This window comes from Chrysemys picta, chromosome 3 (genome assembly GCF_011386835.1).
Source record: "Chrysemys picta bellii isolate R12L10 chromosome 3, ASM1138683v2, whole genome shotgun sequence".
NCBI lineage: Eukaryota > Metazoa > Chordata > Testudines > Emydidae > Chrysemys > Chrysemys picta.
Window position 1 is genome coordinate 112,520,872 of NC_088793.1, and position 25,314 is coordinate 112,546,185.

Genomic DNA, 25,314 nt, shown 5'->3' on the forward strand with positions numbered 1-25,314 from the left:
GCTACAAAACAACTGCTTGGTTTCCCTCCCATTTACATTCATGATACAAACATGTTTGAAATGGGTTCTATATTTCATTTCAACAATGCAGTCTAGTTCCAAACCTCTACATTGTTTGTTTTTTAAAGGCATATATTAATATTCTATATTGGCTTTAATGGGCAAATAACTAACCTATTGGAACCTTGCTAACCCGTCCCGTTGGAATGACAGTTGTCATTGGAATGGCAATCTTGGCCAGTGGATAGGGCATTTAGGAATCAAGAGACCTATATTCTGTTTCTACTTCTGATACTGGCTTCTCTTTGTGACTTTGAGCAAAGTTAGGCACCCAGATCAGCATCTCTGAATATTGGGCTGGTATTAGTTGCTTAAATATCGATTAGGGCACCTGATTTAATTGCAAATTTTGCCCTTCACAACTTGGAATAATACTCTTACTTTGGTAAAGAAATTTTAGATCCACTTTCTGTAAAACAATTTATATTAATGTTAGGTGTATGTATTAATATTATTGACTCTAGATTTTCAACCTGAATTCTTATGCTCATCAATTAAGACACCAGAAAATTCTCTGTACTCTTAACAAATTCACCTCCCACACAATATTAGACCCTGTATTTTAGTATCACATAAAACATAGTTCTTCCTTCTGTTTTTTCCCCTGAGAGGAACTTTGCTGTTTTTTTCCAGTCTTTCATATTTTCCAAATATGTTTTTCATACCATAAAGAAAAGCAATTATCATTTTTATAATAAACTGATGCTTTGTGGCTATGAAAAACTCCAATCTCTGATAATTTAGAATTTTAATTTCATCTCACCCTAGAGATGCAGTATTGATGAAATTGTGTCAAAGCGAGGCAGCAGGACTCCTCTCTGAAATCTCTTGTGGATTAACACTAGATTGGTATTTCCAGCTTTATTGATTTTCATAGCAGAAGTTAAAAAATGTTTTAAGGAGAATGGGTCGTGTTGGCTGTGCTCTTTGTCCCTTTCTCATACATAAATTCTGATACAGTGGTCAACTAGTAGTGTCCTTATGGGTGGCAGAAACTTGATGGTTCTACTGGGACAATTTGCAGTCCTGCTCATTGTGCTCGTAAGTGAAGAGTATGATGTTAGAAGAAGTGTTTACTGTTGTCAGAGACAACAGAGCCACTCCCCACAAATAATGGTATATGCAGTGAAGGAAATGTTCTCAATTGGGACAGCTGGGTTGGGCAGAAGGCTGGTGGTGGGATGAGTGGCTGGGTGCCTAGGACACCCAGTGAGCTTGGATGTGTGTTGGAGTGCCTGGTACAGCAAGGAATAGACTGGGGGTAGTTTCTTGGGCCTCATTATTTCCCTGCCATATGTTGCTGTCTTCTGTATGTACCTAGACACTTGCATGGCCCCCTCCTCACAGTACATGAGCACCTGCTCCCTGTGCTCATCAGCTGCTCTTCTGGTTGCCACCCTGCAGGGGGAGCAGGAGTGGCCTTCAGAGAAGGTGCAGCAACCCCCATTGCCCAGAAGAGGAACTGTAAGGAAATCCCTGCTGGATATAGGATATTCCATGAAAGGGGGCTTCAGGCATGAATGTGATGCCAGAGGTATGCCCCTTAGCTGCCATGACGTCAGCTTTTGTCAGTTCTACATCAGTAATATAATAGAAAACACTCACTCTAAACAGGAGCGCCACCAGCTTTTCTGCCGCCCTAGGCAGCGGAAGGTCCCGCCCTGAAATGCCGCCTCCCACAGAGGCGGCGGAAGGTCCCGCCGCCAAAATACCGCCGCGGTCGCCACCCCCCAAATTGTAGTGCCCTAGGCGACTGCCTAGGTCACCTAATGGGTTGCGCCGGCCCTGACTCTAAAGAAGCAAGCCACAGCCCTGGGCAATGACAATTTCAGTAAATTTTACATTAATAAGATGGCCTGATAATTCCATTTCATGTGTAATCACCATGGTTACTTTTAAAATCTGAGGTTTTTTAACTTTGATTAAGCTTTTGTTTTATTTCATTGTCTCTTCTCCCTAGGACGGGTCACTGGGTAACATTGATGACCTGGCACAGCAGTACGCAGATTACTATAACACCTGTTTTACTGATGTGTGTGAGAGGATGGAGGAGCTGCGCAAACGGAGGGTTTCTCAAGACCTTGATATGGTAAGTGGAGTAGCTACATCTTTCCATCTCAGGCCTTTCTTGCATACACTACGGATGGAATACTCAGCATTCCAGCTCAGGGAAATAGGGCTGAGAACGCACATGTGTGCCCACAGAATAACACTTCCAAGCTGATGGTCCTAATTATTTTTGTGGGAAATACTGAGGTTGGTCTATTGATATGATTCATTAGGTTGCAGATTGCGTTAGCTTATTGTATCTTTTTGCTTACACAAAGTTCCTTACAGAAGTTGACTGAGATGGAAGAAAATGCTGCTTTAATATGAGAGAAATTAGTTAATTCTTTGCTCAAGGATGTTTCCAATATGGTTATTAGGAAATACACCTTTGTTCCTAAACCTCATATTATATAATTTTAAAACGTAGCTCCTCACAACTGTAAAATGTTGTCTTTTATTCAGGTCTCCCAAACTAAAGCAGTCTGTACACAGATACTGATCCTGCATTAGAATACACTAGCGTCCCAGAGAAGTTAGTCTGCCTCCTCAGAAGCATATAGTTCCACAGTAGCTGAAACGGATGTAGGCATGGACCATAGTTGTCAGTCTTTTTTTTTTTTTTTTTCTTTTTGGTAAAGAAAATCTTTTTCTCAAAAGAGCCCGTTCTAAAATCTTAAGTGAGATTCTTTCATTGTTTGGCAATTGCTAATTGTTTCCTCTTTTCTTTTGTTTACACTATTTAGCCTGATTGCTGAACAAATATCTATGTAGAATGTACACTAAATATTATTACTTACAATACTTTTTTCATTATAATTTTTTTTTATTGGTTTTCAGAGTATCAGTAAGAATCCTTGTAATGTATAGAAACATGTTCAGGTCTTAAAATTTCACAGAATGTTGGGATTACTTCAGTAATATTTCTTAAACTTGGACCTTGACTTTTTTAATTTTATCATGATGATAATGTTTGAGTACTAAATGTAGGAACCAATAAACCAAAGTAGTTAGCAAAGACACAGAGTTTACATACCATGAACAGTGAAGTCAATCACTGTTGGTTCATAAGAGCTGTGACATGTTATAGTACATATCAAAGACATAGGAGTATATGCTGTCACATTAATACTTTACACCTCTCTAGTGCCATCTACCCAGAGATCTCAAAGGGCCTTTCAGACAAAACAACTATGAGGTGGAGCATCCCTAGTTTATACAGGTAAACTGAGGCACGGATGACTTTCCTATTGATTCACAAGCCTGTGGCAAAGCCAAGAATAGACTCGGGTCACTTGACTCTCACTCCTGTACTTTCACTGCAAGCACTCCTCCTCCTCCATTCACCCCTTCAGATACGTCCAATATTGTGAAAGGTCTAACATGCAGAGGAGCTTGTGAGCCTCCTGAATTTGGTTTGTAGACTTTTGGATTCATGTATTTACTGTCTTAATATCACAGAGAAGCAGAATACTCCCATCTTCCCCTTACTCGCCCCCCCCCCCCCCCCACACACACACACCTGATCCATACCATAGACAGCCAAGTGACTCTGGGAGCAATTAGAGACTTTCTATTGCTGCAGCAGTTGTGGTTTATGAGATGGACCACATGGCTGCTTTCTTTCTTTGAGTCCAGCAGCCCTGCCACATAAAAAACTCTCATTGACTTCAGTGGGAGTTGTGCAAATGGAAGAGCTTCAGAATCAGGCCGTAAGAAAATAATCTCCTGTGCTCAATTGAAGTTAGTTAATCCTTCTTGATTTATTTTTTTAAATGGAAACAATATTTCATTTTTAGCAGGATTACCATGGTGTAACAAATTAAACACTGTGAAGAAAAAGCTTTCATGCTATAGTTTTGAATGTTTAAGATTTGCATGCAACTCTATTGCAGGGGGCTCCGTATGGAACATTCCACAGTGTGCGGACAGCTGAGCCTTCTGCATGAATAAGTGACTGGAACAGTTTAGTGGTTCAATCTAATCCCGAGATACCATGCTGTCTTCCAAACTGCATACAGTGACTATTCCAGATAAGCTTTGGCAGTTATAAAATCTCCTTCCTGGCGCTCAGGAATTTTGGAAGACAGCTTCTGTGCTGGGTAACGAAGCATGTGTTACAACTGGAGAGAACTCCCTTCCATTTAGACAGATGGGCCTAATTTGGCTCTGTTCGTACCAGAGCTCCAGAAAGCAGTCTGGGGAAAGCCATACGAGCTTAATTAGCTCACATCAAAGATGCAGAACTTCGTGGTGGGTTAAAAAGATATGAACTAATGCAAGTCAGATCTGTGAGTGATTTCACCGGCTACTGCTTTCAAAGGGAAGTTAGTCTGAAAAGTGGCTGTGTGAAAATGGCATCTTGGGGTATATTTTTCAGTGGCTTCTGCATCAAATGTGCTCAGTTTATAAATCAAAAAGATAATTTTTTTGAACTGCCAGCTCTACGAGCTATGTAGAGAGAGAGCCTTGTGGTTGAAAATCAAATTAATGTTGTTACATCCATTCTCAGTACAATGATAAAGTTTTTGGGACATCAGCTAGCCATTCTGTTGATAATGCACTCTTCCACAGCTATATCCCAGCAGTGCTGACAGCAGCAAAAATTTTGTTATTGCAAACTTTACTTGGAAGGTACATGAGGAGCAGGTAGTGGACCTGTCGTCAGTAATACATTGTTGATTTAATAGATTAATATTACTATCTACAACTCTGCTTTAACTGGGAGTTGATTTAAATTGAAGAGCAGATGATAGTGGCTTGAGGAGCACCCAGAAAATAGGATGAATATTGTCCCATTCATTTTTGTCTGAGATTTTAACCTTAGCTTGCTGTTGAATTTTCTTTTAGGGCTGTTTTAGCCTGCCTCTGTACTACAAAAGGTATTATTATTAAGTAGGGGGTTGCACATGTCATAACCTGTGTAGGCCAAGCTTAATGTAAGTTGTTGTTAATGTATGTTCCAGAAGCACCCAAAGGCTCCTATCAGGACTGGGACCTCACTGTGCTGGGTGTTTTGTAAATGCAGATAATCTGTCGCAGTGATCTTGCATCTAAAAGACAAAGGGTGAGGATGGAGATCTAACATACAGGTAAATGAAAACGGCAGTGATTGGCACAGTTTTGTTAGTTATATATAGATCTTAGTGACTTGTTCAGATATATGGAGATATACCTATCTCATAGAACTAGAAGGGACCCTGAAAGGTCATCAAGTCCAGCCCCCTGCCTTCACTAGCAAGGACCAAGTACTGATTTTGCCCCTGATCCCTAAGTGCCCCCCGCAAGGATTGAACTCACAATCCTGGGTTTAGAAGGCCAATGCTCAAACCACTGAGCTATACCTCCTCCCAATGATGAAAGTCATTGTCCTTTGAAGTCCAGTCAGTGAAGGGAAGAAATCCAAAAGGATGGTCTCTTTACTGGTGCTACCCTATAGTTTTAATTTTCTGGGGAGAAAGTTTTGATATCTTAGTTCTAAATTTTGCTCTGTAATCAGCTCTACAACCATGCCTATCAGACCATGTCCATTTTGGTCTGAATGTCCTGCTCCAGGTTGAAACAAAAAGCACTCAGCAAAATTGTTCTGGAGAACAGGATATCTTGCATCAACGAAGCAGGGGCTGCAGATGGATGGAAAGCAGTGTTCTATAAACAAGGATTATGGTTCCAAACTGTAATGTTATCAAGGCTTTTTAGTTGGTCCCTAAACACAATAACTGTATTTTTCATTTGGATTTTTGCCTTTGTTTTTATAATGGTGAATATGCTGGGTTTGGGGGCATTAGTGTTTGTGAACAGCAAGGGAGTTACCCACATTTGCAAACATTTGGCCTGTTCCTGCACACCATGTGTTTTCTTGGCTGGGGAAAACTGCAGTCAGAATACATAGTGGCTTTTCAAGCCTAAAAGGGATGGATCACTGTTAATATGCAACTGGACATCTGTTAAAATGAAGTTATGGCCAGAAAAGTGACTCTGTGAAAGTGGCACCTTGTTACTGCTCATATCTGCTTCCTGTGAGTCTTTTGGAGATGTATCCGCTCAGTTTCCTGACATAAACAAGTTTGTAGGGCTGTTAACAGGGCACTGCAGAAATGATATAGCTGGGAAAGAGCATACTGCATTGTGTTGTCTCATCCATCACTGACAATCACCAGCTAAGTTCTGATTCTAGGATCTCTATTGTGGCTGATGATCTGTAAGGCAAAGAAAATACAGCTTGAGATTCAGATAGATTGAGTTTGTGCTTATATCAATGGCAAATGATAAAAATGTTTGGACTTGTAAGCTGCTCAAATTAAAGATGGATGTCACTGAGAAGCAATAAATAAGGAACACAGATATGCCACTTTCGTTGTTCCTTTTTAATAATATCTTATAAATGTTTTCATATGGAAAGAAGAGACCATCCAGTATCTTTTAATATATACATTGTAAATCCACCCTCCTAATCCCATATGTTCTTAAAGTGTGAGTATTTATACATACATACACAACACACACACACACACACATGTACGTATAATGTTAGAAAATACAAATGAACACCAAACAAAACCGAAACCTTTTCTCACCACCAGCACACTTTTTAGGGTATGTAATCTTTGTATGCCACTGTGACTATGTGCATAGTTCTGAAAGGTGCTGGGCAACCAATTATTTGTTCACAAATTCTGTGTGCAGCAAGGAAAAGTGGGGGAAGATGGCACAAATAGGACAATTCATTAGCCTTTCACCTCTGGAGAGATGGATTTAGATCACATGGGAAATGAGATCATCAACTCTCTAGTGAATCTGTAAAAAGCAACAGAGGGTCCTGTGGCACTTTAAGACTAACAGAAGTATTGGGAGCATAAGCTTTTGTGGGTAAGAACCTCACTTCTTCAGATGTTTGGCCATATCACAGAACTACCATACCGGTTGTTGATGAGGTTAATTGAGCTAGTCTTTGCACAAGAGAGACCCAGATTAGAATAGCCATGTATGTTATAGGCCACAATAGACGTTTGTTGAGGGAACTGTGTGTGTTAAAGTGCCTACCTGCATTATTCCCAGTTCTGTTTCTTTCTGCTGTTCACATATACACCGCTACCCCGATATAACGTGACCTGATATAACACGAATTCGGATATAACGCAGTAAAGCAGTGCTCGGGGGGGGGGGGCTGCGCACTCCGGCGGATGAAAGCAAGTTCGATATAACGCAGTTTCACCTATAACGCGGTAAGATTTTTTTTTTTGGCTCCCACGGACAGCGTTATATCGAGGAAGAGGTGTATTAAATTCAGTGTCTCCTAAAGTTGATGGTTGTTTCCTACCACAAAACTGGTCATCTCTGCTCTACAAATTCAGTATTATCTTCATGTGGTTTTTATCTTTTTGCTTTGGTTAGTACTGTTGGGATGCCTCTGTCTCACTGGAACAGGATTCACTGTTTTGTTTTGTCTTGTTGCCTGCACTAGGCTCCACAAAATATAAACAACATTTGGATTTGTTTAAAAAAATGTAGAGGACAGAAGACTAACTCTGTACAGAACACACATTTAAAACCTTCATAATTGTGGACAGTTTACAAGCCTCATTAGTCAGACAGACACACACGCGAAGCAGAAGTAGTGGAACACCTGAACTTCTAAAGACTTTCTCTTCTCTGTAGTAGTTAAAAATGGTTTGTGCCTGTATATGATGGATGTAATGTGGATTTAATATATTGGCAACCTCAGGCACACAACTTCTTAGGCTTTATCTACACTAGTAAAATTCATGAGCATTTTTCTTCACCAGTAGGAGGAACAATGGAAGCTGTAGTAGAGACAGGGAGCCAAACATTTTTAGCATTGTCATCTGACTGCTGCTGGGCCCTGATTCAACATTAAGCATTTGCCTGTCTTTAAGCATGGGAATAAAGCAAGCCTTGTATTTAAGTACCATGCTGAATCAGAACCTAAGATAAAAGGGTGGTAAAAACACCTGCACTTTCTCCATTTCTACCTCTGCTGGAGCTCAGCTAATGTGGGGTGGGGAAACCTGATAAATTCTACCTCAGAATCCTATTAACCCCCCTTAAGCAAAACGTGTCTATTTTACAGGCAAAATGAGATGGCTGTACAGGCTGGAAAGTTGGCAGATGTGGAGTAATGGTTATTTTGGGGACCCTAACTGCACATTTCCATACATTTATATTTGTGTGTGTGTGTGTGTGTGTGTGTGTGTGTGTGTGTGTGTGCGCGCGTGTGTGTGTTTTTAAGTGTAATCTCAGTTTGGCATTTGCAGGCTTTCTAGTGTTTGCATTTTTTTTGACAACCCCAGATTTTCAAAAGGGATGGTTTTCTTTAGTGACTGGTAGATACTTACAGTCTTAACTCCACTTTACTCAAGTCTCTTCACCCCCTGGTTTTGTTTAATATGCGGTATAAAATAGGTAGCTCACATTTATCAGATATTATTTAGTAATTATGGTAATAGAATCCCTCCAGATATGTAGGCCTGTTTGTCTTCTAGTTTCAGTCTTATAGCACCATCTGTAGTGATTTTCTTGTTTTTTTTAAATTCAGGAGGACTTTTACTTTGCACCAAAATGAATTGAATTTGTTCTCACTGTGCTATTTGGTCCTAGAAAAGCTGCGTATCTGCTGGCACTGGCAAACTGGATTTTTATTAACTCTGTGATCTAATCTAATCAGAACCTGAGGACTTGATAGAAAAAAAAACTTTGGTTGAGTGACTTCAATTCCTTCTGTGTTTTTTTCCTCTCTCAATGTAGAAGATAACCCCCCGCCCCCTCCCCCCAAAAGGAAGCAATCATGTTACCCAATGTGAAAATGGTAGGTAAATTTTATTACAGGGGATAAAGCCACTTTTGTAAAAACAAAAAACAACAACAAAATAAATACAAAATAAACAAGCAGACGGGAAGAGCTCTTTAAAATAACCATCCAAACCTAAAACAAACACACTTTTTGTGATATGCAGCTGTGTTTATTTCTCATTTGCATATGATTAGAAGAATTCCAAAATGCCAATCCGATTGACACTAATCTGAGAAAGATAGCAAGTGTAAGCAGGCGCCACAGAGAGAGAGAGAGAGAGAGAGCTTCCAGAATGCTGTGGAGTTATTCATCAGCATCTCGGAACACTGTGCAACGTACCAATGTTTTTCAGACAACTACCACTTGTGAGTAGGTGGTCCCAGCTGCAGGAAAAGATGGGTTAGTACTGATGACTTGCTAGATACAGTGGTTGTATTTATAAAGTGGCTACATGGAGGAGTAGGGTCTAATAAAATGGCAGCCAGTATTTACTTAAAATTTACATGTAATGGTTCAGTGTCTGAAATTTCTTAGCGGTTTTTATTCAGTTTGGGCCAAAGTCTGATATCCTAGTTGAATAGAGTGCTGCTAGACTAGAGGAAGAGTATCAGAATCTGGTCTGTGAAGGAGGTGCTAAAACAAAGAATGGAATCTCCTAGGAAAATGTAATCCCTCACCAGCACATCCATGCTGTTCCCTTCCTTTGTAACAATGTGTTTTTTTTTTTTTTTAAGTTAAATACAACTCTGCAAGCAGACTCCATGTTTCACCCCAGGAATTGTTGCTCAAACACTTCAGTCAGTGTATCCACATAGGCTGAATCTGACCTACAATAGAGATTCAAAAAGTCAGCCCAGCCCTGCACTTGCTTCTGTTTTTCCTAAGCTTTTGAATAAATGAGCAGAGCCTCTGATCCTTGAGGAATAATAAAGATGATGTTTGAGATAAATGTCCAGGACTCAATCCGGTATTCAAAATCTGTATCTGTAGCACCAGTATCAGCCTTGTGGGTCACCCAAGAAATGTATGGATCCTAACTGAGAGTGTGTTCTGAAGCAAATTAGAACCACATTGTGAATAGTTGTGAACATCTGGATATGTTCTGGAGTGTTCTCTCCCTCCCCCCTCCAGGAGATTTGTCCCCCCAATAAAGCTGCACAGAGGGAGAAAGACTTCCATCTGTGAACTCAAGGGGATTGGTTTCTTTTTTGCCTCTGTCCCTTCTCTTCTTTGAGATATAGGTTCTGATGTTGCACAGTTACACTTCTTTGATCTCTTGATCTTTGATCTTTTATCAGCATTGTCTAAATCCTCTATTTTTGGCAATGTCGCCTGAAGTGCACACAGAAAGTTCCATATCAAACAAGGTAGTTTGTGATTTGAGGGAGATAGAAGTTAGTTTGGAGAGATTGATCAGTAACCAGAGTCGTCATGCAATCACTGAGTTCCCCAAGATAATAAAATGAATGAATATCAGCTAAGACCCCTGCTCCCCTATTATTTATACTATTATAGGTTTTGCATCTTACATAAGGAAGCAAAGCAATGTGAGATTACTATGGCCGGTAGTTACCTACCTCTTAATTTCTGGTTATTAAAGTAAATTGGGTTATGGAAGTAATGACATTATATATTATATACATATATGTCAATATGAACTGGCAATACTTTGCAAAAGGATTGAATTTCATTATTTTAGCAAAAGGATTAATTGATAGAACTTCCGGTATTGCTGGTCATGACAGACAAAATGGATGGGGATTAGAAACTAATTTAGAATAAATTCTTTCCTAATGGTAAATCTCGCAGCAGCAACACTTGGAATGTGAGAGACCCCCATTAAAAACGCTTAATAATAATCACTTTAAACCTGTCTGCTACCTGTTGTGGCAGAATTCCTCGAAGAGATAGCAACTGTAATCAGTTGGTTTAGGTCTATATGGGGAGTTAAACCAAAGAATTCGATAAAGCAGGAACAAGAAATCAAAGAAAAGAATAATCAAATTAGAGAACCTTTGTCCAAGACAAACTAAGGTGATAAGAAAACAATAAGTGGAAGAACTTTTTTCTGAGTGATAAAACTTTGTCAGCTGTCTGTCTCTGCTTGTGTATGTGCTCATGTGTCTCCTCCCTCACCATAGTATCTGAGCTGATACAGTCCTGCTTCACAGCAGCCCTTGAGAGAAAAGCTAGCTTAAAGCTGTACGGCATGTGAGAGCCACTGCAAAGTCATGTAAGTGAGGGGCAGAAAAGAATTTGAGTATTGGAAGTCCACCTTATTAAGTTCATATGTTTCATATTATCATCCATACCAAAATGACCGAAGGCCAAGTAATTAGAGCATTCAGTTGCTAACCTACAAGAAATCTATCAAAATATTTTTATTTAATCTTTGTACAGCATTTTCTATCTTCAAAGCACTTTACAAACATTAATTAACTTTCATCACACCCTTTAGGGCTGGTAACTTAAGTGCTGTTGTCCCTGATGTGTGTTTTAACAGATGGGTAAATTTAAGGCCTCATCTGCTCTTGAATTTCAACTACTGGTGAAGCTGTATCCGTGGAAATCTCCCTAGTGTAGCCACATTTTTCAACACTGTAACACAATAGTTACACAATTTTAAATTCAGAGCAACTAGGTTACAAACAATGGAGTTAGTCTGGATTTAAACCAGTGTAACAAAGAATAGAATTTGGCTACAAGAGTTAATTATCTTATCCAAGGCCAGTGAATCAGAGCTAGGAATAGAATTTGGAGTATGACCACATTAGCGTTTCAGAATAACTATAGGGAATTACCTGCATTGACGATGGAGATGGACTTAGAAATTTACTCTATGAAGTTACTATGGTTCTGCGATGACAGTTGTCTGCCAGAGTTGGAGAGAAAGGACAGCTGAGCTACATTCGGTGTTTGTCAGTGGATCAGTTTGGTTATGACTTTTGAGTGGCAGGTGGTAGTGTGTACATTTAATTCTCTAGTCATTCTTGACATACAAGCCACTATAGATGGCTTGTTTGTGGTTACCCCAGTTTAATACCAAAGCTTGCTGTGTACATTCTTTAAAATAATTTTAAATGAATAAAGAGAAGAAATACCACTATCTGCATTAACACTACAATCTTCCCTTCATATTGGACCAATATCAAAGGAATCCTGGGAAGCCACTATTGTTTTAGAATGACATGGTGTAGTAATAGAATATGAATCACACTTCAGTGGTTTTGAAGACGAGAAATATTGTGCAAGTGACTTGAATTAAATACGTTTGCTTATCAGAATGTTATTCATTTGTTGCTTAAGACAAAGTATCACTACAGACTCTTTGGGTTTCTATGAGCTGACTACCATCCTCACTGAGCTCTAGTCTGTTCAAAGGGGAAGGAAAAAGAGGGGATGGGGAGAAGGACGCGTGTTTGAGCTGCGAGGCGTGTGTGTGTTCTTGGGAGCTTCATGCTCCCATTTTGCTAGTCTGTCTTTTATAGGCTGCTGTTGGAGGGTTTGCCAGAATTCTTCAGCTGTTTTGAGTGTTCCAGCACAACAGGAGCTGAGGAATGTTGAAGGGAAAGGCCTCATCTCCTGGAAGTGTGGGAGCAGAATGAGGAATCCAAAGGCACCTGGAGTGGATTCACAGAATCCTTCGATACAGTCGATAGAAAAGAGGAGGATTTCTCTTGTCCGTGACAGATAGTTTTGTGGTCCCCGCTACCGTGCAACAGAACAGTAAAGTCACATTATGGTTTTTTAATCTGTTCTGGTGGCCATGGAAAGACTGGAATCTGGAGACTTGGCAACGTTTGCTGCATAATAATCATTCTTTTTATTGTTATAAACACCCTGAGCCAAGTTGCTCAGGGTGCTGCCCAGGAACTTAAAATACCATAAAATTAAAGAATAATCAAACAGGAAAGCAATTATATAAAGCCAATTAATGTGGCATCACTTTGATTTATTTTACTTTCTTCATATGTTCTTTTTTTAAAGGGGAAATGGGATTAGCCAAGATGGATATTTGGACCTGTCAAAAGCACCATCACCCAACAATACTCTCTTGTTCCAAGTATTCACCACACCCACCATCTACTATCTGAGCACCTGAGAGGACTCAAGGGGGAAGTCTTTTTAGTATAGCTACTTATTTATTATTTGTATTACTGTAGTGCCCAGAGGCCATAGTCAGAGATCAGGGCCTCTTTCTAGTAGGCACTTGTAACAACAGGGCACTGGCCAGGAGGTCCTGAGCCAGGCCCCTGTTAGTCCAACTCCAATGAAGCAGCATTAATTGGGGCTGGCGGAGTAGGCCACATCAAATTGCTAGAAGAGAAGCACCTGCGGGCCTCATTAGCCAGGGGGCTATATAAGGCTGGCAGGAAGGAAGAGAAGAGAAAGGGAAGAGCCAGAGGCTGTGCATCCCTGCTGGCTGGAGAAGCTAGCTGTCCCCCAGGTTGCTGGTTTGGAGCAGACTATAAATAGAAGGTGGTGAGAGCTGGCACTAAAAATAAAAGGCACTGGTGATTGCACTCAGAAGGGGTCTCTGGCTGATTTGTTGTGAGGGCAAGCAAAGGCCTCATTACAGCACTGAACAAATATATAGGAAGGGACAATCTTTGCCCCCCAAAGATCTGGCATGCTTGAATAGACAAAACAAAGGGTGAGAAAGGAAATACAGGAATGGAGAAGTGAAGGGACTTGCCCAAGGTAACAAAAAGATTAGTGGCAGAGCCAGTAATGGAACCTGCTCTCTGTCCTGTTCACTGAACCTGCTCTCTGTCCTGTTCACTGAAACACAGCCTTTTAGGTGACTAGGTATGAATTAACTGCCTCTGTTAGAGGCAATTTTAATCCAAGAGTTTGCTATCAGGCAGCTTGTAAATGAAAGGTCAACTCCTATTTCACCAAAGACAGTTTTAGTAACCTGTGAGGACCTGAAGTTCAGAAACAAGATACTTAAAGCATCCAGATCTTGAGACTAGCTTCTTAGAATGGCAAATGTTTAAATTTAGCCTTTTGTTTCTTGACTATGTATGTAACTATTGATTTAAAAGCTAGGAAGAATTCTGTGAAACTGTAAAAAGCTTCCTGAATATAAAGAGCTATTATTAGTAGTATTATTTTTATAATATGGCCCACATTATTTTAGTCAGTGGCAGGTTACCCAGACCCCTAAGATTGGTTATCTTTTAAGTATTTATAAAACTAAAATATCTTCCTTTTTTTTTTTTTTTTTTTTTTTTTTGGCTACCTGAAATATGGCTGGGAAGCAAAAACATTTTATTTGAGTGTAAGGTACCTAAAATTTAGGATCGATGGTAAACTCCCAAGAGATATGCATTGTGCCAATAGTGTGTATGGGGGAGGAGTAAGGCACATACAAGTTCAATAGGAAACAACTTTCACATTTATGTCCCTCCTACATGGAGTAGGAAAAACATGGTAGCACCTCGTACAATTCTTACTAAATGGTGAGAATGAAGTTTGCCTTTCCTGACTAGTATAGACATGATCTAAATTCTTCTACTTCTGCCATCTTTGATCCTTCAGGAAAGCCTGAAGGCAAAATTGTTAAATATTGACCTATTCTCTACCTTTATTGACAGTAAAAGCAACATGGCTAGGGGAGGACATTTCAATCCGCTCTCCGGATAAGTTAGTTCACGATGGATTGTCTGTTTCTCTCTAGCTCCCCAGATAAATGGCTCATTTAAGGCAGATTTGCTGAAATTTGGTGTCATATTGCTGACTCTGAAGTGTAGTTTATGATTATCTTTGCTCTTATATATACCTCTAAACTCTTTCTGAATGTTTCAAAGAGCGATCCTTTTAGTTAGTGTCAGCTGTTGGAGAGCCCTGTTTTTAAGATATAAACTGTATGAAAGATTGTTACAATTTTTTAAACTCTATACACATAACTGCATATGTGTATGGATACAAAAAGCTGCGTTTAACAGGCTAGCATTTGTCCATGGAAGATCCTTCATCTATAGATATTTTTACACCCACTTTACTTTTTTCATTGTAATATCACAGTCCTTTTTCACCCTCTAGTGGACTTCAGGATAAGAATATAGTATTTTCTCTGAGATCACAGCAGTTTGCAAAGACCTGAGGCCTAGTAATTAATTTACTTAAGAAATCGGACTTAAATCTTTATACATACAACAGCAGGACTTCTTTGTTTTCCCTCACTAATGATACGATCTTTGTCACCTGAGGGATGCCATGAAAGTTATCAGCTTCATTTTCTGGGGGGTTGGAGGGAAGGGCAATCCAGCGACTAAAACTTAAAAGCTTGATGGTATAGTCCATGTCATTCATTTTCCAAATGAACATGTATTCTATAGTGGCCATGCTTTAGGCGATTTTGGAAGCCTGTAGCATTTTAACCATGAAAATGCAAACCCAACAGCGCACACAAACTTGTATTATTCACACACACAAAAGCCACTTAATGGAATGACATAGGACAAGTCCCAACTTCTCACCTTTTTAACCTGAGGGAAATGGCACCTTTAACTTAACAGCTAGCAGCAATACCAGAGGAAGCAGGGAAAGCAGACAGTCTTTCAGCCACCTGGAGTTGCAGTCCTCTGAACATTGTTATGGAAAATGGAATTGGTGTGTGTTTGGAGGAGGAGGGGGCTCTGAAGGACAATAACGCTGCTCTGTGTGCCAGGCAATAAAAGAATGCACCTTTAATAGCTCTTTTAATAAAACTGATCTGCTAGAAGCAAAGAATATATTGACTACCAAAGCCTGTTGAGTTTTCAGTGGAGTCTGACATCTGTAACAAATGTCTGGCACTAGACACATTACCAGTCTTGTTGAGAGCATTAATCTAATTTTCTGGCTTCAGTTACTCACCATGGGTCAGGATTAACACCCCATCACTCCAGTGACTATGCCTAAGGCTATGATCTAGTCACAGGTATTTTTAGTAAAAGTCATGGACAGGTCACAGGCAATAAACACGGCCTGTGACCTGTTACTAAAAATACCTGTGACTAATTCTTGGGGGGTGGTGTGGGGAGGCCGTTGCTGGGAGGGGTGTAGGGGGGAAAGGTGTTGCCTGGGGCCAGTGGCACCAGCTGCCGGGGGCCAGGGGACTACCGCTGCTCTGGACCACTGCTGGGGGCCACCCAAGCAGTGGCTGGTGTGGCTGTCCCCAGGGCCACCTGAGCAGCTGGAAAGTCATGGGATCTGTGACTTCCGCAACCTCCGTGACAGACATGGAGCCCTAACTGTGCCTATTGATACAACTACAAATAGAATAGCCATACTGCAACACTTCCTAAGTGATTAGCCCAATTAGTTTTGACGGTACTATTTGCATAAGGATAGCTCATATAAGTAATGGTTGCAAGGTCAGGGCCTCTAGACTGGTTAATCACCCTGCCAACATGTTATCTGGGATTCTAAAGCTGTTTGGATAAGGATGGAGAATCCTTCTGAACAATGTTTCTCACAGAGTAGATGTTTCTTCAAATATACACAGTTCAGTATTTTCTACCCCCCTTCTTTGGGATCCAAGGGTTTTGAATGCCTTAAACAGGATTAGTTATATTGATTGTGATTCTAATTGGGTTTATTGAAGTTGGGAGCTAAAAAGAAGGTGCAAGGAACAACATGGTCCGTATAAGTGTGTCAGCAGTTTTCACTGATAGATTACTTGATCATCTAAGTAGAAAGAGAACTTTGGATTGACTTTATACCCCTGGGTCTGAGGTACCAGGTCTTGCCTTGTTCCCAGCCACAACCTGGTCTCAATAGAGTTCCTTCATATGATGCAGAGCATACCTGCTGCTGCATTAAGTTCTCCCATAGCAGATTCTGCAGCCTCTCGCTTACACGGGCATGTGATATCACGTCCCAGGAGACACCATATCCCCACTCAGCAATAGATCTGGGCAGCACTACTTATGTGCTTGCCTTTGTATCTCAAGCCCCACACTAACTATTTGTGAGAGGTTGAGATTGTTTCCGTAGCTGCTTTCTTGCTTTTTGCTGTCTTACTCCATTTTTCAGTACTATTGCAATACGATATGGTTAGAAGCCCATCAGGAATTGGGGGTGGGGTGTTCCTTCCTTAACTATATGTTATAATCACAGGTCCCTCCTTTTCCCCTCCCCACCTCAGATTTACAAAAGACATTGGACATTGATCTTATTTTTCTTTATTTATATTTCCCTAGTAGTGTAGGTGAAGTGACATGTTTATTTTTCTAGATCGTCTCATATGAAACTTAGCCTCTGCACACATAATGAATAATGACACTGGCTTCCGGGCCTTTCTTCCTTGATAATGGAACTAAACAGTGTCTCCTTCTACTTTTTCCTTTTTTGATGTAGCAACAGAGATCAAGTACATAAATAGCACAGTTGGCAGAAATAAGGCAAGATACATATACATATAACATTGAAAACTGAGCAGTTATATTACATGCTTCCTTAGTCTTTAAAATAGTTGCAGATAAATAATTCTCTAAAAGGCTTTTTAAATATCACATTCTATTATGATGTTATGGTATGAGACCAGTCTTTGTAATATTGACCACAAACACATGTGCAGAGAATCCCTGACATTTACATATGCCCTTGTGGAGAGATGAGGCAGAATTTACTCACCTCAGCACTGAGGTTGCACCTAGTTTAAATGATTTATTCAAAATAAATTATAAACCATGGATTGATTCAGTGAAGACTTACCACTTGAAAACCTTTTCCATCTTCTTTATTAAATATGGTTACCATTCTTAAAATAAAGGCTTTGTTTTATTCATAATGCCACTTGTAGTCACTGCTTATCGATTTCTGCTGCAGTCCCTTCCAGGAGTTTAGTCAGATGAGTTACCGTATGTCATCTTGAACATTATTGCTTGCCTATGGTGTTGTAAGGAAACAGGAGGTCAACCTAACTTGCAACATTACTGCCAGTCATCTTATTTTGAATGTAGTAGAGGACTTAAAATAGATTTTTGTCTAAGTTTTACAAAAGCTCTTAACATGAATGTTTTCTGTATTTTTTTTAATTTCCATGTAAAGCTTTTGCTTATTTCCCTATAATGTTTATAGTGCAAATATTTCTGCATGTTGCTAATGCATGATGAACTTGAAATGAAACGGGTTTGGAAAAAAAATGTGACCAGTCAATTTTCATTTCCTCTAATCCTACATTCTTCACTCCCACTGAAATTATAAATGCTGAAAAGTAGAAAACTTTAAGAAATCAAATCTGCCATAATTTAAGATAACGCAAAACAGATCAAGGAGCTGCGTTCTTCTACACCGTTATTGCTTCGGAAACAGAATCTTGAATTTGGCGGGTGAAAACCCCATTTTTTTTTCTCCTTGAAAACATATTTGTCATTTTTTTAGTCAATACCTTAAGTTCTGATTCTATCACTTTGCTCATATTGAGTAGTACCTTACTCCATGATGTGTGCCACTGAAATCTGCCTTCTCTCTTTTTTTTCCCTGAAAGTGCCGTTCTTCATCAAAAAAGCGTTTGTTCCATGCAGCAAAGAAGGGATCTGCCCCTTATCTGTTTTCAAGTGGTATTTTGAAGACTATAAAACAAATGAGTACACAGAGATTCGCTCTTCTCCTTCGTGTAGCAAAGAATATAGAGAAATAGAATGTCCTAAAGCAGAATATATGTTTCTGCCACAAGAGTCTAGTCAACTCTAATTCATAAGGACTGCTTCCATTAATACCTGTGATGGTACTTTGCATTCATACAGCACCATTAATATAGCAACTTACATCCAAGCACTTTACAATGATGGATATTATAATACCCATTTCACAAGTCATAAAATTGAGATACATAAAGTTAAATAATTTACACCAGGTACCTTAGTTCCTGATTCAGTGGCCTTTGAAGGAAAGACTCCCATTGTCTTCAATGAGCATTGGATCAGCACCATAGTGAGACAATACTCTGCTCCAAGTACTAGAAAATGGTGCCTCGTTAATTGCATTGCTGAATAATAGAAGTGGTTCAAACAAACAACTTGTGTTCCTGGTGCTGCCACTCATGGTATCCAATGCGATCCGCTGCTGCTGGCTCCTGAATATTCTTGAAGTTGGCTATGGGCCATTTCTGGATTTTTACTTGCCAAGATAAACTTCCTCAAAAGTACAGTAAAGTAAACCAAACTCACTAAGTGTGAGTGCAGCAATATTTGTCCTGGGTGAGTTTGTTGCAAACCTCAGGAAACGTGCCAGAGATGCATGATTGGCCATCCATCCACAGAGAGCATAAACTTACACAGGAACCAATGTAAAATAATGTTTAAAGGATTTTAAAAAAAGAATAGGGAAGACTGTTCAATGGATGCTATATCTACAAATGGATTTAAATGTGAGTGCATATATATGACTATATATGTATATATGAATATAGTTGATGCTGGCTTTTTAAAGAATCCAGAAATGGTCATAGTCTTGTACACTCATGAGAGAGATTTCTAGACTAACCCTATGCATGGTTCCTTTTGTCTAAGCTACCTATTTTGATGGGGACACTACTTTCTGCAGTCAGAAACATGATTCTATACCGTGGGAATTGGGGGTATAGAAACAATTACATTAACTCTACGTATCAGATTTATGGCATTCATAAACATCTTGGTTTAATTAGGGGCCCAGTGCTACATACCGACTTTTCCTTCTTCCCAAAGTGCACTTTCAGTAACAGAATTAGTGAATGTGTTCCCAAAACGCAGAGACAGCTAAGTGAGGAGAATTCAAATTTGATATTTTAATTGATTTTTGCTACTGAGTGTGGAATAAATAAGGTCACAATGCTTGAAATTCATGGGACTGCATGTGTGTTTCCAGGATTGGGGCCTGAGATTGTATGAAAATTGCCAGAGGTTAAATCATGGGTAACTTGGTGAATCTGAATGAAGATTATCAGTCAAAATCTGAGTTTAACACATAATCTTTAGTGAGGAAACATCTGTTAACGGAAATGGGACTGCCAAAGGTTTGCACTGAGCTGGGAAGTCACAAAGATGCAGTCATTGTTTGGGATTTTTTCTGTATTTTAATTTGAAAAACTTTTATCTACTCTGAAATGTAAAGAGCTGACAATAACCATGAAGTCACATAACTCCGATGAACTGTATAATCTACTCTGCAAGAGGCAGCTAGATTATATCTGTCTGCTGACTGTTATTTTCACAGTGGCTGCATGAAAACCATCGAGCTCTCCTGTCTGCTTCAGCCTTCTCATTTACTGCTTTCTGATGTATACCGACACCTATCATTACTTCTCAGCAAACTAGTCTAACTAAAAGGTGTCTGTATGTGCACTACTTGCTAGAACTTGTGTCTCTGCTTTATGGGCAAGGTCAGTTTTTTTTCCCCCCACCCTTTAAAAATTACAGGTGGGCACATTTTTGTGGTTAGGAAGTTGTGAATTGATCTAAACTTCAGTGTAAGTGACTGTGGACATTACAATTCATGGAGACTGTCAAACCTTCTTGAAATAAGCTACGGTAATTCATGAGACCTTTCTGTATGTTGTTCTTCTGCATTTTACTAGCATCAATATCTTTTGCTCACATGGAGGTGATCGAGAGGAGTGATTTTTTTGTTTTTGTTTTCTTTTTTAAGAGATGTCAGCCAGTTAACTAACATTTATGGTCAGGAGATGAAATATTTTTTGTTTAGTAGTCTCCTGTACTCATTGGGACAAACTGTATTTTAACTCACAGAACAGGTATATGTATATCGTACCTCATAAAGCAAACCGAGAGACCTTCTGGACCCGAAGGACCTCCTCATGGCTTGCCATAGCTGACGGGAGATTATATACATCTGTCTGCCACCACTGAATTTAAGACATGTAGTGAGGGGATTTTTGCTTACTCTCTCAGGAAGATCCCAGTGATGTTCTTCTAGAGTTTTTCTTGCTGACTGACTAATAGCATCGGGACCTGATGAAAAGCTCTGTATAAGCTCGAAAGTTTGTCTCTCTCACCAACAGAAGCTAGTCCAATAAAAAGACATTACCTCACCCATCTTGTCTGCATAATAGTATTGGAGTCAACTGTCAGCGGAGGCATTGGCTTTGTAACTTGGTCTGGCCTGAAATTTGGGGCTTTGAATGACTACCAGCAACAAGAAAGAGGGAGTGAAAAAGGAGGAATATTATAAGAGGGTTTTTAATACTTGTATGGTACCTCTTGCCAGAGGGTCACAAAGTACTTTATGTCCAACTAAGCCTATGAGACATAGTAGGGAAGGACTGTTATATCCAAATGGGTTACCTGAGACACAAAGAGCTTATGTGACTTGCTGACAAGAAGTCTGTAAGAACTCAGGAGCCTTGAATTCCTCCTAGGTTCTTGTCCTAACTGCTGAACCACACTGTATCACAAAGGGTGAGAGAGAAAGCACTTTAGCTCTCATTATGTATATATTTTTAAAGAAAATACTTTGTCACTGGCACCGCAACAGATGATTCTCCATTTCATTCTGGACATGCTGTGAGCATTTGGCTGTGTAATGAGAGAGAACAGATGCAGACTGTAGCTGCTTTTCTTTTTATGTGATAGCTTGAGTCACTTTTATTTAGGTTCCTCACTGTTAGAGAGGCCAGATCAGAGTATCTGCTGCCAGAGCACATTAAAGTAATGAAAAAGTGCGTTGCAGGGGGTGAGGGAGGGTGGAGGGAAGAGGAGATTTCCTTAGGCATCGCTGGACAACACTGCTCAGTGGTACAGTTCTGTGTAGGACCAGCTTGGAGGGGAGAAGGCAGTGGGTGTAATTGACCTCATTTCCCTTCTGAAGACATGGTCCCTCTGTTATAATAAATAAGTAAATGTAATCACCATAGCGTAGGACCACCATCTTGCTGAACTTGTCTGCCACCTGCAGTTAATCCCCAGTGGCCTGTGTGCTAAACTGGCATGTTCCACCTTCATGCTTCCCTGTGTTCTCCTCCCAACCCTGCACTTTTCTCTGCTCTACTGCTCTTCCAGGCTTCAGCGGGTTAAACAGACAGGAGAGGAGGGGACATAAAATGATAGACCTGAACTTCTGCCTCATATCAGTGGGGAGTAGGAGTCTGTCCTCAGGGCTGAGAGGGTCAGTGTAGTTTTTTCCCTGTTGCTGCCCAGCCTTTGGATTGAGACTCTGACTGGGCATCTCTGGGACTGAAGTTGAGATTTTCTCCCATTCAATTCCTGTGGAAAAATCCTTAGGGAATACGTCCCCAGAAGCTAGTACAATGTATGTAGACTACAAATACTTCTGAAAAACAAATGTTTGCCTGTGGGATGCACCAGATAGTTCAAAATGGCAAGCAGTAGAGAAGGAAAAATCTTCAGGAGAGAATCTCCCGGGATCCCCCTTGTATAAATTTCAGATGCAGAGAGTGCATGTTACCAATACCTAAAATCTGTTTAATTCGTCGTCCCCCCCCCCCCCCCCCGCAAATTGGGGGCACGAGAGAATGTGGGGGGAGGAGAGATGGTGTGAAAGTGAGACACCCTCAAAAGAAATTTTGCACCCCAGACCCAAATACTTTAATGATCTTGTTTCTGTAGTTCTCATCATCATATGTGGGTGGCTGGACAAGTCTACTAAATTTGTAAAAACTAAACAGTAAAGCATACAACATTCATGCAAGAATGATTTCCAAAATACTAGAGCAAGCAAATAATTCATGCTTTTAAAAGTCCCACCAGCCAACACATTCCTCCTTTCAATAAATTGAAAAATGACTTACAGCTCTCTAACTATAGGACTTGAGATGATAGAAAGAGATGGTAAAAAGCCAGTGTTCGAGGAACCAAGGACGTGCAAAGAAAGCAAATCCATTTACTAACAAACAAGCAAGGCCATGCAATGGTAGGAGAGCAGTTTTATAGTGGCTATCTTGCATAACAGTGAAAGGTCTGTAGAGTGGGAGTGATCTACTGAGATAACCTCACATGTTTTAGTATCCAGACAACAGTGGCGGCATTTTGAACCCTTTGTAGGCACTTCAGGACCTTGTCAGAGAGGCCAGTAGTGAAAGAATTGCAGGAATCTGTCCACAGAGTTATAAAACATGCACTATCATGTTGTGTTCAAGATGTTTTCCAATCCAGCAATATCTGAAGGGTGCTGAGAGAATGAGAGATTAGGATTGTTAACATATCACCTCAATTTGTTTAGAGTTTTATCATTAACAACCCCTAATTCTAACTGATATTTGAAGAGACAATTTAATTATTGTTAAACAAATGTTAAGATCAAGGGTATGTTTTTATTAAACTGACCCAGTCAGATTATTAAAGACTAAACATTTTTTTTGAGGCGGGGGGGATCGGGTTGGGGTTGTTTTTTTTTTTAACGTTTAGACCAACTAATGTTTATCCATAGCCCTCTGTTTGGAAGTATACATTGCCTTGCAGTGTTTGCCAGCAGACCATTGTGCTAGAACCTAAAAATGAAACTGTCTGTCAACAAAAGCGTCACTGATTAATCTCGTCTATTGACGTTGTCATTGTCCAAGCTGAGTGGCGTGCAAAGGATAAACAAATAACAAAGATGGTGAAAACTGGTTTACATTTTTAAAATTCTTTCAGATGTACTATTAATATTTGGGTTTTTTTAAAAAGCTGTTCTTTGTCTAACAGTATCATTTTAAGTGAGGGGTGTGAGACAATTTTTTACATTTCATCAGTATTTGAGGCCTGATTTTCAGAGGTGCTGAGCATCTGCAGGCTCTCGGCTTTTGTGAAATTCTGTTATATCATTTATATTTGCTATTTAGCCAGGCACAAGATGCTTGGGGCACACAGAGCGCTTCCATTGCTATGCAAGTCTCAGGATTTGCATGGATTCTGGGGAAATGTCTGATGAAACTGGCTCCAAACAATCTTCATGTAGATGCTGCTGTTGCTGCCTTCTAGGCCTGAAAGATTGCAACCCATATGCACAGCTGCCGCTATATGTTCTTAAGAATTGACTAACAAGCACGCACTCACTGGATGTGCTAAGATGATGAATGGTTTATCCTTTCCAAACATTTAAAAGGGCCTGGCCATACTCAAGAGAATTGGTTAGTCATGTAGAGGCTCCATAACATAAAACCTCTGTGTTTAGCTGAAATAGAATCTGATCATTTATATAAATTATTTGAAGTGGTCATATATCATTCACTGTCCTGTACTTTTTTTAATATTGTAGATCATTTGTGGATTCAGAAGCCCTTACACACATTGTTAACTTTAGGCATATGACTACCATTGACCTGAATTGGGTTTAAGTATGAGATTAAAGATAAGCATGTGCTTAAGTGCTTTGCTGAATCAGGGTGCCATTTTCCTTGAAAGATGGCATATAAAATAAAGCTGTATTGGAATAAATATGATTGAAACCAAACCAAGTGTGTTAGAAAGATGCAGTAGATATTCAAAGCAGGCCAAGTGGACCATATGGCCAGCAGTGCCAGATTAAAAGCCAATGGAAGACCTACCGAAACTAAGTGAAGTTGCTAGATATAAATAACAGCCTGTGTATTTCACAGCAAGTTTGACCTAAATTCCTCAGCAAGACTTCCTGGTGTCTGTGAAACTCTTGGGCAGCGGATGAGTGTATCTGAAGCATCGGCAAATGTAATTTTTCATTGAATTAAATAGGAAAATGAATAATAGTGATTTTGTCGTATTCAATTTAATTTTAAGTTACAGTATTTACTATTTCAGAGTAGCAGCCGTGTTAGTCTGTATCCGCAAAAAGAAGAACAGGAGTACTTGTGGCACCTTAGAGACTAACAAATTTACTATGCTATTTACTACTTAATACTATTTACTATTTACATAGTATTTACTATGCTACATCATAGCTTTTAATTTTCAACACACAGCAAAATTTTGTTCAGAAGATATTACTGTTGTCAAAGTTGACGGAGGGAAGTGTCTGGTTAGAAAGCTATGTAGAAGACAACTGAGTTTTCTGACAATGAGAAGTTGTAGGAGACTGGGCTTGACTGATAAACTCACTATCTGGATATTAAAATAATCAGCAGTGAAACAGTTAACTGTTGCTACTAAACTTGGCAGTATCAGGTATCAGAGTTAGCACCCTCTTGAAATTAATGGGGGTAGGTCACACCTTTCTAAGCCATTTAGTCAAAGAGCCAGTGTCTCACTGATTATACTTGGTTCACAGCTAGAAGGTTTTCTTCCTGACCATAAGAACTATACCTTTTGTTTATTTTATTTTTTGAAGACATCTTGGGTTCTGGAACACAATTCTGTAGTAATGGGTGGATTCTGTGGCAAATTCCAGAGTCATGGAAACAGGGAGTTTACACGGCCTTGGATATAAACAAAAAAATAAAATTCCTGCGTGATATCAGTGCAGTGTTGTAATCAGATCCAAAAGATGGTTTG

At 39.7% G+C, this 25,314-nt stretch overlaps 1 protein-coding gene across 10 annotated transcripts in view; it reads left to right on the top strand.

The window, feature by feature from the left end:
* Nucleotides 1–25,314, top strand: part of SASH1 (SAM and SH3 domain containing 1) — an 817,652-nt gene that overhangs the window by 677,118 nt on the left and 115,220 nt on the right. For all 10 annotated transcript variants that reach the window (XM_008177281.4, XM_065590318.1, XM_005280431.5 and 7 more), the window contains exon 2: nt 2,021–2,149. In XM_008177281.4, the coding sequence (XP_008175503.2) occupies nt 2,021–2,149 (129 nt within the window). The remainder of the gene's footprint in view (nt 1–2,020; nt 2,150–25,314) is intronic.